The sequence below is a fragment of the Coturnix japonica genome, chromosome 8 (assembly GCF_054131305.1).
Source record: "Coturnix japonica strain WE chromosome 8, WE-NBRP24, whole genome shotgun sequence".
Taxonomy (NCBI): Eukaryota; Metazoa; Chordata; class Aves; order Galliformes; family Phasianidae; genus Coturnix; species Coturnix japonica.
Window position 1 is genome coordinate 10,843,081 of NC_140670.1, and position 16,377 is coordinate 10,859,457.

General features: G+C 54.5%; 2 protein-coding genes across 2 annotated transcripts in view; one reads left to right on the forward strand and one right to left on the reverse strand.

Annotated features, from left to right (window-relative positions):
- Window positions 1-16,377, reverse strand: part of CDH23 (cadherin related 23) — a 124,576-nt gene that overhangs the window by 16,829 nt on the left and 91,370 nt on the right. The window contains exons 24-37 of the mRNA XM_085554125.1: window positions 16,089-16,308; window positions 15,779-15,931; window positions 15,175-15,288; window positions 14,561-14,709; window positions 13,345-13,405; window positions 13,122-13,270; window positions 12,055-12,190; window positions 11,569-11,957; window positions 11,379-11,480; window positions 10,703-10,705; window positions 10,002-10,151; window positions 9,615-9,743; window positions 9,407-9,535; window positions 8,574-8,801 (exon numbers count right to left, since the gene is read on the reverse strand). Coding sequence (XP_085410251.1) covers window positions 8,574-8,801; window positions 9,407-9,535; window positions 9,615-9,743; window positions 10,002-10,151; window positions 10,703-10,705; window positions 11,379-11,480; window positions 11,569-11,957; window positions 12,055-12,190; window positions 13,122-13,270; window positions 13,345-13,405; window positions 14,561-14,709; window positions 15,175-15,288; window positions 15,779-15,931; window positions 16,089-16,308 — 2,112 coding nt within the window. The remainder of the gene's footprint in view (window positions 1-8,573; window positions 8,802-9,406; window positions 9,536-9,614; window positions 9,744-10,001; window positions 10,152-10,702; window positions 10,706-11,378; window positions 11,481-11,568; window positions 11,958-12,054; window positions 12,191-13,121; window positions 13,271-13,344; window positions 13,406-14,560; window positions 14,710-15,174; window positions 15,289-15,778; window positions 15,932-16,088; window positions 16,309-16,377) is intronic.
- Window positions 980-9,324, forward strand: VSIR (V-set immunoregulatory receptor). Its single transcript, XM_015866420.3, has 7 exons — window positions 980-1,096; window positions 3,934-4,389; window positions 5,017-5,064; window positions 5,301-5,408; window positions 5,779-5,806; window positions 6,434-6,621; window positions 6,730-9,324. Exons 1-7 carry the CDS (start codon window positions 1,030-1,032, stop codon window positions 6,765-6,767), a joined length of 933 nt encoding a protein of 310 aa, XP_015721906.2. The 5' UTR covers window positions 980-1,029; the 3' UTR covers window positions 6,768-9,324.

Below are 16,377 nucleotides of genomic sequence, written 5' to 3' on the forward strand. Positions count from 1 at the left end.
GTGGGGACAGCATGTTAAGGCCAATGGTGAGCAAAGCTTGACTTGCCTGGGTCAAATGAGCAATGCATGGTCAGCCCTGCTGAGAGCTGCAAGCAGGATGCATGAAGCATCACCTCAACCAAAGTGATGCAGGGCTGCAGAAACACCGCCAGCACAAGGCAGCATCCAGTAGTGGTTAGAAGTTAGGTACAGAGTTAAAGCATACATATATTAAATCACAACCTTGTTTCAAAAACAACACATCTCAGTAGCATCTCAGTTTCTTCTGCTTTTTCCCATTGCTGCTAACTCCAGGTAGAAGCCTGTGGCAGAGAAAAAGCCAGAGGCTGAACCCCATTGTGCATTCCTACCCATGGAATAGGTCTTTTCAGGCCCTCGCTATGACACTGGGGTCACCTTGCCCTCCCAATGCCAGCTCCTCCACTTGTCCCATTGGGGTGGTGCACAGGACACCGATTCTAGGACAGGTTTGCACAGAAGATGCACCATACTGCAGCCAGGCTGGGTGCAACTCCCTCTGAGGTCACAACTGTCACAAAAAACCCTCCAAACATTGTGCCTATATCTCCCCCCAATGATAAGTTCCTCCCTATCAGACAAGGGTTACATTTCTGATGATATCTTTGTGAAAGCATTTACTGTAAAACCACAATTGCATCACCAAGATGCTTGAAGCAGCGTGGTGCTCAGGATGTACACAGGTGATGCTCTGGAGAAGATGCACTATGGAGTACGGCATCTCCTTCAGTTGCCCTTTATTCCCCCCATCCTGCTCATCCCTTCTGCAGCACCAGCCTGGCCAAGCCGTTGGCTACCCGCCCAACCATCTCACGGGGGAGAAACTAATTCCAAGCGAGGTGTGCGCTCTGCTGAAGCGAATGGGGCAGGACTGGGCACCGCTCCGTGCCCCATCTGGCCTCCTGGGGGTGCTCGCACTTCTCCTCTCCCCGGCTCGAACGAAATTTCCTGCGTGTGCGGCTCGGGCGGGCGCGGCGGGGCTGCGCTGCGCTGCGCCGGTGCTGCGCTGCGATGGACGACCCCCGAGGAGCGCCGCTGGGGCTGCTTCTGGGGCTGCTCTCCTTCCTCGCCTCCTGCGGTAAGACCCGCTCCTTCTCCTCTTCTCCAGCACCGCGGGCTGCTCTAACGGGGCGAGGGACTGGGGGGTTCTTAACTTCCTCGGGATTTTGGGGCGGAAGGGATGAGCGTTGCCTCCAGACGCAGAGTTTCAAGCGATGGGGAGCGGCTGTTGTAAACCTTTGCTCGCCCGCTGTTTGTTTTTCCTCCTTCCTTCTCTGTGATGGGACGGGTGCAGCACTAAGGCAGACCTCCGCCGGCACCCCGAGCTCAGCCGGGCCGGGACGTCGGCTGTGGGCAGTGCACGGAGGCGGTGTGCTGGAGCTGCCCTCTGCGAGGATGCTCCGCTCTGCTGTAATCGCCGTGCAGCATTTGTGCACGCATGCAAGGGCTATGCCAAGTGGCTCCGTACTGGGCTCGCCTTTTCCCTTTATCTCAGGACAACACACATTTCTGCTGGTGTATCCCCAGAAGGAAATGGTGCCCAGCTACAAGGCTGGCTGCTGCCTCCAGCCTTGTGTGCCTGCAGAGATGTGCTTAAAAACAAGGGAGAAGGCACGCTTGTTTTTTGCACCCGGGCCGTGGCTTTCCTGCTGCTTGGGGTGTGCAATGGGCAATACTGAGAGGGCACATCTGGGGCTGGGGAAGAAGCTCCAGCAGGGCTGTGCACACAGAGGTTTGTCTGCTCTTGATGCTTCTTATTGCCCTCTTTATACAACCTTGGATGCTCAGTGTTAGCCCAGTGCCAAAAGAATGGAGCTTCATGCAACAGCATGCCCGCCAAAACTTCCATAGCCCAGCTAATGCTGTCTGGGCTGGATGGAGAAGTGGAACTCTTGGAGACATCCAGCTCCTACATAGTTTTAGGATGGCAGCAGCATAGATGATACCTTGGATCAGCCCCTCTCGTCCAGGGGGAAGGCAGGATCCCAGTTTCCAAAATCATACCCCAAGCAGAAACCTGGCGCCGTGGCCCCATCCCCGGGCTGGGGCTGAGCTGCGACTCGCAGCAGCTGGGGGCAGGCAAGGAAGCTGGTGGTTTGCCACGTGCCACCACTGCAGTTTTGCTTTGAGTTTTTTCTGGGAAAGAAAACAAAAGGGCAAAGCCACACAGGTTTGCATTGGCAGCAGGTTGAAGCAGCTCCCTGGTGCTGTCCCTGGGATGGACACTACATATCTGGAGCTGCTCCCCAGCTCCTGTGGACAAGAGCCATTTGGTTCTATGGGAGATAAGGGCCAATAACAGTTTTTCTGCCTGCATCCCCCTTCTTTCTTTCCTTATTCCTCCCTGCTGCAAAGACTTGTGCCAAGGTAAGTGCAGCCCTGTGCTCAGCCAGCTGGGAGCTCCAAAGCACAATGACAGCACGGTGACAACAGACTCATGGCGTGGCTGCATGAGGCTGCACGGTACAAATGCTCTCAATGAACATTTTGCCATGGGGAAGCACTGAGTTTCCATCCCAGTTGCTCCCAGCATCCCTGGACCACATTTACTGGGCATGGACCCCCAAAGCAATTCAGTGCACAGATAACTCCCTTTGCTACCAGGGCAAAACACAACCAGGGTGCAAGCTCCCAAACCGGTGGGGATGAGTGGGACAGCCTTGCATTTTTTTGGGAAAACAAAGGCTGTGGCAGACACTTCCTCCAATAGAGCCCCAGCTTCCCTTCTCCAGGCTCCTGGGGCTGTGCTGTGAATGGGGCACTTCCTGCGGTGCAGGTAGCACGGCCTCCTTGGAGGTGCCTTTGTGCCAGTGGCAGGGTGTGGGACTCACCATGGGGCAGATATCTGGAGCGGGGTAGGAGCAAAACATGGAGCATTTTCACTTTTGCTCTCTTGGTGTAGTGGAGGCGGAGGCCCTGCATGTTGGAAGGTGTTCAGTTGGGGTGGAGGTGATGGGAGCTCTGTCCCAGCTGGAGGGTGACCTGTGGGACACTCAGCACACCCATGACTTCTCGCCGCCTGCTTGATATAGCAAGTGAAAAACCTCAAAGTGAAACGGCACGGGGTGATGGAACAACAGGATGTTACTGAGATGCGAGAGCACACTGTCCTAATGCCCTCTTCTCTAAACATCCCTGAGAACCTCAAAAAAAAACCCAAAAAGCAACAAAAAAAACCCCAACACAACCAAGGCACAATTCTCCAGCCCTTTATATGCCCCTGGCTGAGCAGGGGAGCAGTTTCTCTGTGAGCAGTTTTGGTTTCAGGCAGCTCCTTGCAGCAGTGGCAGCCAGTTCCCCTTCTGCTCCACAGCACTGAAAAACAAGCAGGGTGGGACCCTCTCCCCGCCTGTCTCAGGGGCCTGGCCTCCTCCTATGTCTTTTCTCTCTTTTCTTTTTGTTTTCTTCTCCTTTTTTTTTTCTTTTTTCTTTTTCCCCTATTAACCAGCTGATAACACAAGCTATGGGGAAAGAGGAGAAGCAGAGTGCGGCGCAACCAGCCCAAGATATTCGTATTTCCTCATTTGCCAGCCATACCTACTCCCCTGCTTCCTCTCCAGTGCTCTTTGCACCCTTTGCAGGGCTCCACTGCCCCTTAGCCCAAGACCCCCACCTGCTGTCCCACACTGTGCCCCCCACCTGAGCTGTGCCCTGCAGCCTTCAGGCTACCTGCTGCTGTTAGAGGATGCTCAGTGCTTACTTTCAGGGTACAAGTATGCTCACAGCTACAGAAGAAGGGCCGGGTCTGTTTCCCATCTTCCCCCTTTCAGGATATTCAACACCTTCCCAAGCCTCAAGTCTCATACCATAGGAGCGAAGGACTCCTGGCTATCACCATGCCATAGGGGATGCCCACACTGGGGTCCCTGTGGGTGGTGCCCCTTCCTCATGGTTACCCTGTTCTCCTGCCAACAGGAGGGACGGCCGCTTTCCTGGTGACAGCCCCATATACGCTCTGCATCTGCCCCGAGGGCCAGAATGTCACCCTGAGCTGCCGAGTGAGCGGACCACCTGCCAACCACCACGACCTGATCTTCAAAACTTGGTACTTCAGCAACAACGGTGACCAGAGCTGCTCTGAGAAGCGGCACATTCGCAACCTGACTGAGAAGGAGCTGCGCCATGATCCCAGCCGGCACCACGGCACTGCTGCCAACAGCACCGCAAGGTCCCCCCATGGATCACTGGGTGGTCACCATGGTGTGGAGTTCGTCCCTGACCATCACGGGGCTTTCCATATTGTGGTGATGAACCTGACACTGCAGGACAGCGGGAATTACTGCTGCTATGCTATGGAGACACGGCGGGAGCATGGGAAGGCCCATACCCTGCATGTAGCTCACGGCTCTGTGGAGCTGCAGATCCAGAGGGGTAAGCAGAGATGGAGAGGCACGGAAAGCCCCAAGCAGGCTGCACTGGGGTATGGGAGCTGGAGAGCAACAGATGTCAAAGGGTTGTAGGAGGGACGGGAAGCATAGGAGTAACCCAATTGGAAAAAAAAATATATATATATATATCAATGGGGGCTGGAAAATGCAATTAGAAGAGTGTTACATAGTTTCAGTGATCTTCTTTGACCTCTTGCCGGGGAAAAGGAAAACAAATCCTAGTAAAAGAGAGGCTGCGGGGCCAGGCAAAGGAGCCTCTGGCGCTGTTCTGGCTGTGGTCTGGCTTTTGGGAAGGGCTGGCTCCTGGCATGGGGATGGATCATACGATGTTACTGCTCTGAAGGAGCGGTGATGCAGTGGCACAGGCTGCCCAGGGAGGTGGGGGAGTCACTGTCCCAGGAGGTGTTGCACAGATATGAAGATGTGGCACTCAGGGATGCTGGCAGTGGGCAGGTGGGGGTGGGCTGGGTGAGATGAGAAGGCTTTTCCAACCTGAATGACTCTGTGATTCCATTTATCTGATTTTCTCAAGCTCACTGGGCAAAGGGAAGCTGGTAAGTGCTATCTGAACCAGCTCCTGAGGTCTCATGTACTTTGGTCTTCTCTACAGGCAGAGGAGCGCTTCAGAACTGCACTTTTCACACTGCCACCAGCAAAGGTAAATGAAGAAAGAGAACACCTCTCCCTTATTCAGTGCATGCTCTCCCAGCTCACATGCTGCCTCAGAGCTGGGTGCTCACTCCAGGCATGCAACAGCCCAGGTACACCCATCCCACAGCCCACAGAGCTGGTGCAGCCAAACTGTCACTGTCTGCCCCTTTTGTTGGTTGATAAATCCATTTTGCTCAAAGTTGTTTGAGATCCAGCCCTTACTCTGGTGCTCTGCTATTGCAGATATCACGGCTGCTGCGCTGGCAACGGGCGCCTGCATCGTGGGCATCCTCTGCCTGCCCCTCATCTTGCTCCTGATTTACAAGCAGCGGCAAGCGGTCAGCCACAGACGTACGTACCCCTGAGTGCTCCCCATCCAGGGACCAAAGGGATCCATTCTGAGACACCAGGCCACGTAGTTTTGCTCTCTAAGCCACTGGGCAGTGATGGGGCTCCAATAGAAGCCCTTGGAGAAGTGGTTTTTGCAGCATAAGTGGGAGTGATGCCAGCATGAGGGCAGGAACCATGCTTTCAACATCCATCCCCAGCCATGATGAAATGAGCATGGCCAACCCACAGTATTGCAAAATGCACACCCAGGAGGAAAGGCAAAGCCCCAGAGCTGGATGCTTGGGGAGAGGGGTTGCTGGAATGGCTGGGCATGGGGCTGCCACAGGATGGGTGCTGGCAGGTGATGCTGATGCTGTTTTGCCTTTGGCAGGTGCTCACGAGCTGGTCAGAATGGAGAGGTAAGCATGTGCTTCCCTATATCCCCAGCACCCTAAAATCACCCTGTCCTGCTCAACCTCCCATTGGGGTGCAGCTGAGGTCAAACTTGCTCTGTCACTTCCTGCGCCCTGAGCCACCACCGTGAAATAGGACCCTGAAATACAAATGCAGATCCCCTGTGGCAGGATGCTGTCAATGCAATGTAACCTCAACTCCTTCCCAGATTTACAGAAAGGGCATCTTTCAGAGCAGGGAAGAGATGAGAACGAAACTTTTCAGCAAAAATAGGCTCTGAGTGGCTCCATCATCCTGCACAGCCAGGTGCTTCCATGCTGACTAGGAACCACAGCCCCCTAGCCAGAGCCTCAGAGCTGGCTGTCAGCCTTAAGGCAGGGCTGGGGAGATTTTAGCCATGCAATGCTCACACAGGGAGCGATCAGCTGCACCCTGCCAGGCTTTGCAGGAGGGCAATAAAATGAGTGTCTGTATCCTCTGGCCCCTCTCCACACAGCTGCGCCTCTGTGCTCCACGCACTCCCCGCACAGAGCATCCTCAGTTCAAAGAAATGCATGTTGTCATCACACAAAGCAATGTGCAGGAAGGCTTTGCAATAAGAGGCAACCCTCGCTCTCTCTCCTCTCCCACAGCAGTGCTCAGGGCATCGAGAACCCCGTCTTTGAGGCGCTTCCTGTGGGCAGCACTGAGCAGCGTCCCCGGCCACAGCTCTCCTACCTGGGCGGGAGGCAGCTCTCTGAGTCTGGCCGGCACCTCCTGTCTGAGCCCAGCACCCCACTGTCCCCACCAGGCCCTGGGGAGTGCTTCTTCCCCACTCTAGGTGAGTATCCTCACATCGGCTCTGTTTGTGGATGCTGTGGGAATGCACGGATGGCTGCCCTGCTGAACGCTCCGTGCACTAACACCTGCTGCCTGCCTCCTTTTCCAGACCCTGTTCCTGATTCACCAAATTCCTTGAAAGCCTGAAGAACACCACGGCCAACGCAACAGAAGAGGGCACTGTGTTGTGGTTGTGCTGGAGGGGACGTGGTCAGGGCAAGCAGCAACTCCCACCCAGCCACCACCAGCAGGAAAATTACAAATAAATTGAATAAAGACCTCCACTCCTTCCACTCCCCCCTGCCCGGACAGCAGCCGCTGGTTTTCCCTCACATTACAAGGAGGAACACAGAGAGGACAATGGAAAGAGCCTGAACTCGGTCATCATTACACACCGGGCAATAGAGAAGGGGAGGATTCCAATAAAATCAAACAACAGCAAAGTGCCTTAAAAAATCAAATCAAGCCCAGGAGCCTTGCCTGTTTCTCCTGTCCCAGTGACCTCTCTTGCTTGGGCTTTGGGTTTTACTGCCTATTTCCATGGCCAAGAGGACGGAGAGGGATGACTGTGCACGTGAGGATGTATGCTATTGACATTTCATTGACTGTAGATTTCACCTTGTGCCTAAATCCCAGAGGATGGAAGGAAGAGCAGCTCTGGGCCCCGGGAGCTGCATCTCCGGCTCCTCCTGCCAGCCTCCCTGAGCACTTAACTTATTGTCAGGGTCTCTACCTGTGTAGCACTCACCCGTCCAGCTCACTTGGACGGCACATCCTTTCCAGGAGCATATGGTAAAGTACTTGAAGCACTGTGAGACAAAACAGTGGCACCGGCCAACTTTACACGAAGGGTTTCTTTGCAAAACAGGAAGGGGAGAGGCTCACTCCTGCCGCAGCCCTCCTGCCCCACTGCCTGCTGGCACGGCCTGCAGCCAGAGGGCTGTTTGTGCTGTGATTCTGTACTCAGCTTCAGAACAGTAGGATTCATCTTTCTGTTTGTGTCATTGTCAGTGCTGATTAAAAGCTAGGAAGTCAGATAGATTGTATGCAGGGTGCTGGTGGATTTTCTGGCTCTGCATGCAGCTGTGCTGGCATCACCTTCACTGCAAAACTGAGAAGTCCCAGGGCACTGAAACAGCCGGAGCCATGCAAGCAAAACTTGTCTATGCACAGCATCCCTGGTGCAAAAGGCTGCCCGTCCTCAGTGGCATAAAGCCATCAAAGAAAGACTGTGCCTTTATGGGGAAAAAGGTTTAACCCACAGTATGGCTTAAGAAAAAGACACAAAGAGGTGTGTGAGCCACTGGGTGGGTAGAAGTGTGAGGATCTGCAGTGTGAGTGCTGCTGCTTGCAGCAAGTTTCCTCCAAATGCAGAGCAGGGCTTTGCAGCCGGCGTGCTGCCAGAAGATGCACGAGATGGGGAGAGATAAGGGTGAGGTGGAGGCGAGGCGAGGTGAGATGGCAGAAAGGTTGTGCTGTGCTAGGAGCAACGTGCACTTGCATATGGGTGTTTGCTCATGCATCTCACTGGGTTCAGCATCCTGAGACCCATTCTCTGTTTTGGTGTGAGCCACTGGGCAAGAAAACTCCTGACTGCTCATGGGGATGCTTGGAGGTTTCAGGTGATATGGATAAGAAAGAGCTCAGAACTTCTGCTTGAACCACTTCAGAGCAGAAGTGGGGATATGAAACACAGCACATGAGACACAACTGAGGGCACGTGCTGAAAGCAGCAGTGAGGCAGCACCTCCCAAAACACCCCAGAGCAAACAGAAAGGTTCCAAGGCACCACACGTGCCAAGGATGGACTCCAAACCACAACCAGAAGCAATACGCTAACGCATGGCCAGACCGTCAAAGCATCACTGCAGAGCTTCGCATCTACACCTCCTGCATCCATCTCCAAGCAGCACCCCAGCACTCAGCCCTGAAACCCTCACCCCAGCAGCTCACCGACAGCGAGGGGGTGCCCTCATCCTCCACAGTGACCAGCAGGCGGTAGGAGCTCTGCCGCTCGCGGTCTGGCGGGGAGGGCCGTGTGGCGATCTCGCCGGTGACGCGGTCCATGCGGAAGGTGAGGTCCTCGTTCCCATGGGTGATGTAGTAGGACAGGACGCTGTTGAGGCCGGCATCCCGATCGGTGGCACGCACCTGGACGACTGCCGTGCCCCCACCGACGTTCTGCAGGGGTACACATATAGAGACACGATGTAACAGAGAAGACGTCATTCATAATATTGGTAGCATCGTTCTAATATAGTGCGGGATTTCCCAGGCAGCATACTGCTCCAGGCTCCAAACTCCAGCCCGGCACCCAGCAAAGCAGGGGCTGTCCCCCTTGGCCAGCATGTTGGGATGAAGCCTTTGGGTTTCATGCTGCAGACAGCCACGCATTTGGCACTATCTTGGCTCTTAAAGTGTAAAACCTGAAGGTAGAGGCTGTGTAATGCACTCAGAGCTCAGCTAATTATTTCTAGATGGTCCCATTACAGGGGAAATCAAAAGAGAAATTCTGTACTTCAACCAGCTCCAACCATGCATTACAGAGATAAGGAAATCCTAACAGGGCAATAATGTTAATGCAAAACTATTCATCATGAGCAGCACTCCCACGCATCCGAGTGTCACTGACTATCGCTTATATTTCATTTTTCACCCTCAAATGGAGAACCCGTGGCCCAGGAATTAAACCTGCAGGAAACAAGTGGTCTTTTTTTTCATGCCTGATTGTGTTTTATTGCTTAATTATCCAGCTCCCTCAGAGCCACCTTGCCTTGGGTGCTCACCTCACTCACGCTCACATTGTAGCCCAAGGGGCTATCGATGATGGGTGGGTTGTCATTGACATCAAGGATGGTGACCCGTAGAGTGTGCTCTTTCCTCCGGGGGGGCACGCCACCATCCGAAGCTTGGATCTGTGGTGGTAGGCAATTTTTCTCCATAATGCCATTTCTAATCCCAAAGGGCAGGGAAGCATAGCAGGGCTCAGCTCACCCGCAGGGTGTAGTGATCCAGCAGCTCCCGGTCCAGTGGCCGAGCCACGAGCACCTCTCCATAGGTGTCATTAGTGGTGCGGATCTCAAACGCCTGCCCCACATTCCCTGCTGTCAGTGAGAACGTCACCTGGAAGCGGCCAGCAGAGAGAGGAAAATCATCAGCAGGTGATGTGACGGAAAGCCCCTACAAGAATAAACCCAGCAGTACCTTGGGATGTCTCAGAGCACCTAAGAAGGTGCAGCATGGTGCATGTCAGGGGTATTCAGCCACCCCAAAGCAAAACCCGTGGCCTCACCCACAGCCCTCATGCAGTGCTTGGCCTGAAGGGGACTCAGGGCAGGGGAAGAGGCTGGTGTGGTGCTGGAGGAGGATGCATCGTCCCACCTGCCCATTGCTGCCTGCATCGGGGTCACGGGCCAGGACCATAGCCACCCGTCTGCCAATTGCGCTGTCCTCTGGCACACTGACGGCCGAGTCAGAGGTGATGTCAAACTGTGGGCTGTTGTCATTCTCATCCAGGACGGTGATGGTCACCTGTAGACATGGCAGAGGTGAGACCCCCAATAAGACCCCCAGAAAGCCCTCAGTCCTTGCACCTCCATCCCTCAAAAGTGCCAGCAACACAAATGGGGTCTTGTTCCACAGGGGAATGCACACAGATACTGCAGGCTAGAAGTGTGGGTTCACCCTTGGCAGCAGAGCAGGGGAAACCCAGAGAGATCATGCTCTCAAGCTTGCTGGAGTTTGCATCCCGGAGGTGACAAGGGAGCGGGCTACCTTGGTCACCATTAATTGGAGGAAATGCTCTCATCGCCTTTTGCAATTGAAGATCTGCACGAGTGGGAGAGGAAGAGCCGTTCTGTTCCCGGGGCTCTATTTATGGCTTCCCTCAGCCACAGGTGTGGCGGGGCTGAATGGAGCTGCTGTGGTTGTTGGTGAATCAGATTCAGGGAGTGAGGAGCGGGGAGAGCCTGGTGGGTGAGTCCTGCAGATGCCCCTCTGCAGGAGATGCCACCTGCAGCTTGGTGCTTGGGACAGGTCCTGCCACCGAGAGTGATGGTGGGTGGTGTGGCACATGTGCTTACCTTCTGTGGGAGGGGTAGCAGAGAGAACAACAAAAAAAAACAAGTTAGTGGGGTATGGAGCATCCCAGCCCACCAAAGCAGGGTCCCCCCACACCACCTCTTTCTTCCAGCATTACACCTTCAGAGGCAGCAGGTGCCCCAAGATAAGGGGTCTTGGAATGCAGAGCATGCCTCCAGCTCTGAAACTCCTGTAGGGCCCAGCTGGCCCAAACCAGCACACTTTTGTTGCTGCCCACAGAGCCACCCCTGCCCATGGGCCACCCTCTGCTGCAGGGAGATGCAAATCACCCCACTCAGCTGCCCCTAAAACTGCCAAATATAACTCTGCCCTTCAGCGCTGCAAAGTATTTCAAGCCCCCCGAGCAAGATTCACCTACCTCAGGACAGGTATATTTTGGTAAGTGACCTGTAAAGTCTACAGGGCCGTGTTTTAATTTCTTTCTTTTTTTTTGCTTTGCTTTTTTTTTGTTTTATGTATTATGAGAAGGCTGACCCTGTGACACACAGAAGCTAAAACTCAGCTGTCTATGCTTATGCAAATATAGGATTTCCCCCATATCTGAGCCTGGTTTTGGGGCTGGAAATGGGTCCTTGCACAAAAAGGACCAACATGATTGCAGCATTATGAAAAACCTATGTGATAACCTGGCCAAGGGAGGGGAGAGGAGCCACTCACCACTGTGGAGTCGACCTTTGGCCCTCCATCATCAGCCACCACCGTCAAGGTGTAGAAATCCCCCTTCTCCCGATCCACCTGGCCTTTCACCGTGATCACCCCCTGCCAATAGCCAAGAGTCGTGTCCCCCCAGCAGCCTCAAGGAGCATGGGGACAGCCCATCCCAAAGGACAGCACCGCGGCTGCTTACGGTGATGCCGTTGATTTTGAAGAGGGAGAGTGCCTGGGCGTTGGTGTTGGGATCAAACTTGTAGGTGATCTGGTTGAGGTTGTCGATGGAGCGGGCCTGGACACGGAGCACCTCAGAGCCCAGCGGGATGTTCTCCATGATGACAGCTTCGTAGCTGCTGTTGGAGAATTGCACGGCCTCATCCAGCTCATTCAGAAGGCTGACGTATACACTGCAGAAGCCCTGGTTGTTGGGGGGTGCCTGGTCTGTGGCTGAGACATTCATCAGGTAACTCGTCTTGGTCTCGTAGTCCAGGTAGTCGATGGTGGTGATGAGACCTGTGCTCTCATCAATCTCAAACTTCCCTTCAGCGCCTGACAGGATCTGGTAGTTGACCAAGCCGCCATTCCCTGGGGTAGAGCAGAACCATGGCACCCAGCATCCCAGTGAGGCAGGACCACTGATGCCCAGCCCAGTCCACAGGGGTGCAGCCCAGCCAGGCCCTACCTGTGTCCCTGTCCGTGGCTCGCACCACAGCCACTGAGGTGCCAATGCCAGCTGTCTCACGCAGCCCCAGACGGTTGTACTGCCGCTGGGTGAACACCGGCACCTCGTCGTTCACATCCTCCACATACACGATCACCTGCAGGCACCAAAGCCATGTGAGTGAGAGGACTCAGCTGATGGGAATGGCTGCTGACCACCGTTTTGATGGCCTGAACCCCCCAGTTTTCACAGAGGGATGGAAATGTGGATTACTTCCCTTGGCTGCCCAGGAAGTGGGGGAGTCACCATCCCTGGAGGTGCTGCAGAGCCATGGAGATGTGGCACTGAGGGAGGTGGGTGGTGGGCAGGTAGGGGTGGGCTGGGTGACCTGGGAGGGCTTTTCCAATCTGAATGATTCTAAATATATTTCCTGGCGTTCATCTGCTGCACAAGAGCAGTGTTATGAGGGATTCATCCTTCTCCGGCCAGAGGCAGGCACAGCTCAGTGTCAACCCCCATTTTGGGATCCTCAGCCTCACACCTCACTGCTGAAGACCCTGCAGCATGGGAGCATCGATGGCTCCGTGGGAAATTCTGTGCAAATCTCACAGCCAGCGAGTCGGGCTGCATTTTCTCACCTTCCCCCAGGGACAGCCTTTCTCCTCCTGCTTTCCTATGGGGGTTATGGGCACATAACACTCAGCTGGAGCCCCCCAACAGCTCGGTGGTTCTAAAAATAGAGGCAGTGTGACTGGAGGGATGGGGTGGCAGATCAGGGTTCATGAGAACCCCTCCTGAAGGAAGGAAGTTGCTGTATCACTACTGAAGATGATTACATTAGTCCTCTCTTAATTAAATAGATACTTGACCGTGTGGTTTCCAGCGCGCAGCCTGAGTGCACCCAAATGTCATAGGAAAAAAAGAAAAAACAAAAACCCAAACCCTCTTCTTCTCCACCCACAGAGACTTTCCGTCAGTGTTTCCAGGTCTCTCGGGCTTCCTGCACGCCTGCCTCTGCTCAGCGAGGGTTGGAAATTACTGCTGACTGATACAGCATCATTACAAGCTGCCTCATGCTGGGCACGTACCCTCACGGAGCTCCTCATAGGGCCATGCTCTGTGTTGTAGGCTTCCACTTCCAGGACGTGAGAGGAGTTCTGCTCGCGATCCAGGGGCCGCACGCCACGCATCACCAGCCCAGTGCTGGGGTTGATCCGAAAGTTGTTGTGCTCATTCCCTGGGAGAGAGGAAGGCAGAGTGGTCATGCAGGTGGTGCCGGCCTGTGGAGTGCCCCTATGCGCCTGGGCTTACCCTTAACGATCCTGTACCACACTCTCCCATTCACCCCCTCGTCTGCATCCGTGGCTTTCACCTTTGCGAGGAAAGAAAAGCAGAGGTAAAGCTTACAGATCCTCCCACCCTGCCCAGCTGTCAGGCAAAGGGGGGTTACCCTGCCCTCATCAAATCTGCATCACAGGCTGAGTGCCCAAATAAGGGGTTTGCTTCTTCCAGTGCACTGGGTGGCCAACAGAGCAGAGCAGCCATCGGCTACTATGCACTGTGCCAGTGACACTGAGCTCCTAGGGAAACCTAGCACAACGGTCCCCTCTTGTGTCCTCATGCGACAGTGCAGCTCTCTACCCAAGGATACACTTCCCCAGAGGGATTGGAGCCACCCTCAGGTGAGTGAAAAAATCCCTGAAGAAATTACCCTAATGAACCTCAGGTCACCAAGTCAAACTGTGTGTGCTTAGCAAATGCCAGAATGAGGGTCGCTTTGGTCACCCTGATTCAGCAAGGGCTTCCTGGGGACGGCTGGGGCTATCAGGGTACCCGGGGCAATGGGTACCACCATGGCCCCTAATGCACAAGCCTAGGGTGCAGCTCTCAGCTTCTGGGCCCCACAGCTCTCGTGCCATTTGCTGGCCATGGTTTCATCCTGCATCACAGCCAGTGAGCAACACTTGCCTCCTCTGACACAACATCTTGCTTTCTACCCTGCTCATCTCTACCTCAAAGTTTCCAATCAGAAATTAAAAACATTTAGCTACTGCCTTTGGAACCCCCCTTTTTTTTTGCACATTTGACCTGTCTGCTGATAACCCAAACCTTCCTACCCCGAGATGGGGGCTGCACAAGCAGAACCACAGCTCTCTCAGAACCAACTCAGAGGGTGGTGAGTGCACTAGCACTGCTGCTCAGAGCTGTGGGTGCCCCATCCCTGGAAGTGCCCAAGATAATAGATGGGGCCCTGATCTTGTGGGTGGCAACCATCCCGTGGCAGGAGCTGAGGCTGGATGGGCTTTGAGATCCCTTCCAATCCAATCCTGGAAATACCTGCCCTTGGTTCCTTCTGGGAGACAGCCTGCGAAGGGGCCTCACAAGCACAGGGGCTTCTCTCATCCCATTAATAAGTGGAGTGAATTCCTTCTTTTAGTCCTATGAGGCTCCCTGTCCTTGTTGTCTTCTCCCTGACACTCTCACCACACATTCACAGGGAACAGACTTGTGATGAGGAGCCACGTGCCTGCACGATGCTGCTGGCGGCTGGGATGTCCTCAGGTACACTGGCTTCATAGCTGCTCTGAAGGAAGATGGGCCGGTTATCATTGACATCCAGGACAGTGACATAGACAGTGGCAGTTCCAGTGCGGCGGTTCCCAGTGGGGCCATTGTCTGTTGGAGAGAAGGAAGTGATGGGGCCACCCCTGGCTCTTCACACAGGGTACAGCTGGAGGTGGGGGGTAAACACGGGGCAGCATCCCTTCTGCATCAACGTGGCATGTGCAGTGCTGTGATCCCAAGATTTCTGAGCACACCACCTTTTTTTCCAGCTCGGGAGGGACACCCAAGCCTTCTGCAGGCAGGCACATCATTTTAAAGCTCTAGGGATGATGGACAAGATGTATTTGGTGCCCACTCCTCTGCCTATGCCAGGTGGCTTGGGATGAATTGGCAGCCACTGAGCTGAAGCCCAGCACTATGGGAGCAACAATGCAGTGCTGGGACAGATAGGGAAGGGAAAGTCCTTGTCCTTGACCAGACAAGGGGTGAAGTGGTTGTCCACAAAAGCAGCTGTGGGATGCTCAAATCAAACACAGGCAGCTCGAAGCTATTATGGAAAAGGGGAGCAGCTCTCACCGATAGCTTCCAGGATCAGTGTATATGATGCCACTGTCTCCCTGTCCAGGCTCACAACCGTCCTGACTACCCCATCTCTGAAGCCGACGCTGAATTTGCCATCCTGGTTCCCACCTGCAGCAAAGGACAAGGACTGGAATGTCATTGTCACTGGCGCAGTTCCAAGGGTAAAAATCAACAGAGATCGGATGCAGCCCCTGGGCATGTGGTGCTACGGGATGCCCTGAAATAGATTATGCAGATGCTGCACCTCGTGGATTTAATGGCAGTGGGGTATTTAGGACCAAGGGTTCCCAAATCCCAGTCAGTGGGAGCCAAGAGGTGAGCCAGAGCAGGGCCGTGCAGCAGAGGGCGATACTGCACAAGTTTTGGGATAGGCAGCACCGATGTGCAGGTGAGACTAAAATAATCTCTCTCTCATCACGTTGCGTGGTGTCCCAAAAGCTGTACCTTTCCCAGAAGGTGTACCTGCTCCCTATGCTGATGGCCAGAGCGGAAAGCATCCTTGGAAAAAGACACCCAGATCTCCCTGCAAGGCAGTCTGGAAAAACATCATCACGGTGGAAAGCTCCCCAGCTGAGTGAGATGGGGTCAGCAGCTGTACCTGTGATGAAGTAGCTGAGCTCAGCATTCAGTCCCACGTCAGCATCTGTACAGTTGAGCCGGACCACTTTAAAGTCCCGGGCCACGTTCTCGGGCAATGACACGTTGTAGACGGCTGGGAAGAAGGTGGGGCTCTCATCATTCACATCCAGCACTGCAATAGAGAATGGAGCTGAGTGCCCCCAGGGCTGCCCTCCTTCTGCTGCCCATCTCCCCAAGATTCCCCTGGCTATTCCAAGCACCCTGTAGCATCCCTTGCTGCCTATGGAAATTTAGACATTTGGAGACTGGAGGGGACCTGATGCACTCACCTTTAACAGTGAGGGTGCTGGTGGAGCTCTTGGAGGGTGTGCCAGCATCGCTGGCGACCACACGCAGGTAGTACTCAGCAATCCTCTCCCGGTCCAGCACAGTAGTAGAGACGATGAGCCCGCTGGTGCTGTTGATGATGAAGTCCATACGGGGCATCCCCACCTGCATGCGATACGTCACCCACCCATTGGGGCCCTCATCCAGGTCGATGGCCAGCACCTGGTGGGGAGAGGAAGGAGGGAAGGGTGAGCGCGGTGACCCCAATCATCTCCTGAGTGACAAAAAACC

Excerpts from the sequence above, each read along its gene's own strand:
- VSIR (XM_015866420.3), top strand. The coding sequence starts at position 1,030 with ATGGACGACCCCCGAGGAGCGCCGCTGGGGCTGCTTCTGGGGCTGCTC. Across the intron at positions 4,390-5,016 it reads GGAGCTGCAGATCCAGAGGG|GCAGAGGAGCGCTTCAGAAC; the intron begins GTAAGCAGAGAT and ends TCTTCTCTACAG. Across the intron at positions 5,807-6,433 it reads GAGCTGGTCAGAATGGAGAG|CAGTGCTCAGGGCATCGAGA; the intron begins GTAAGCATGTGC and ends CCTCTCCCACAG.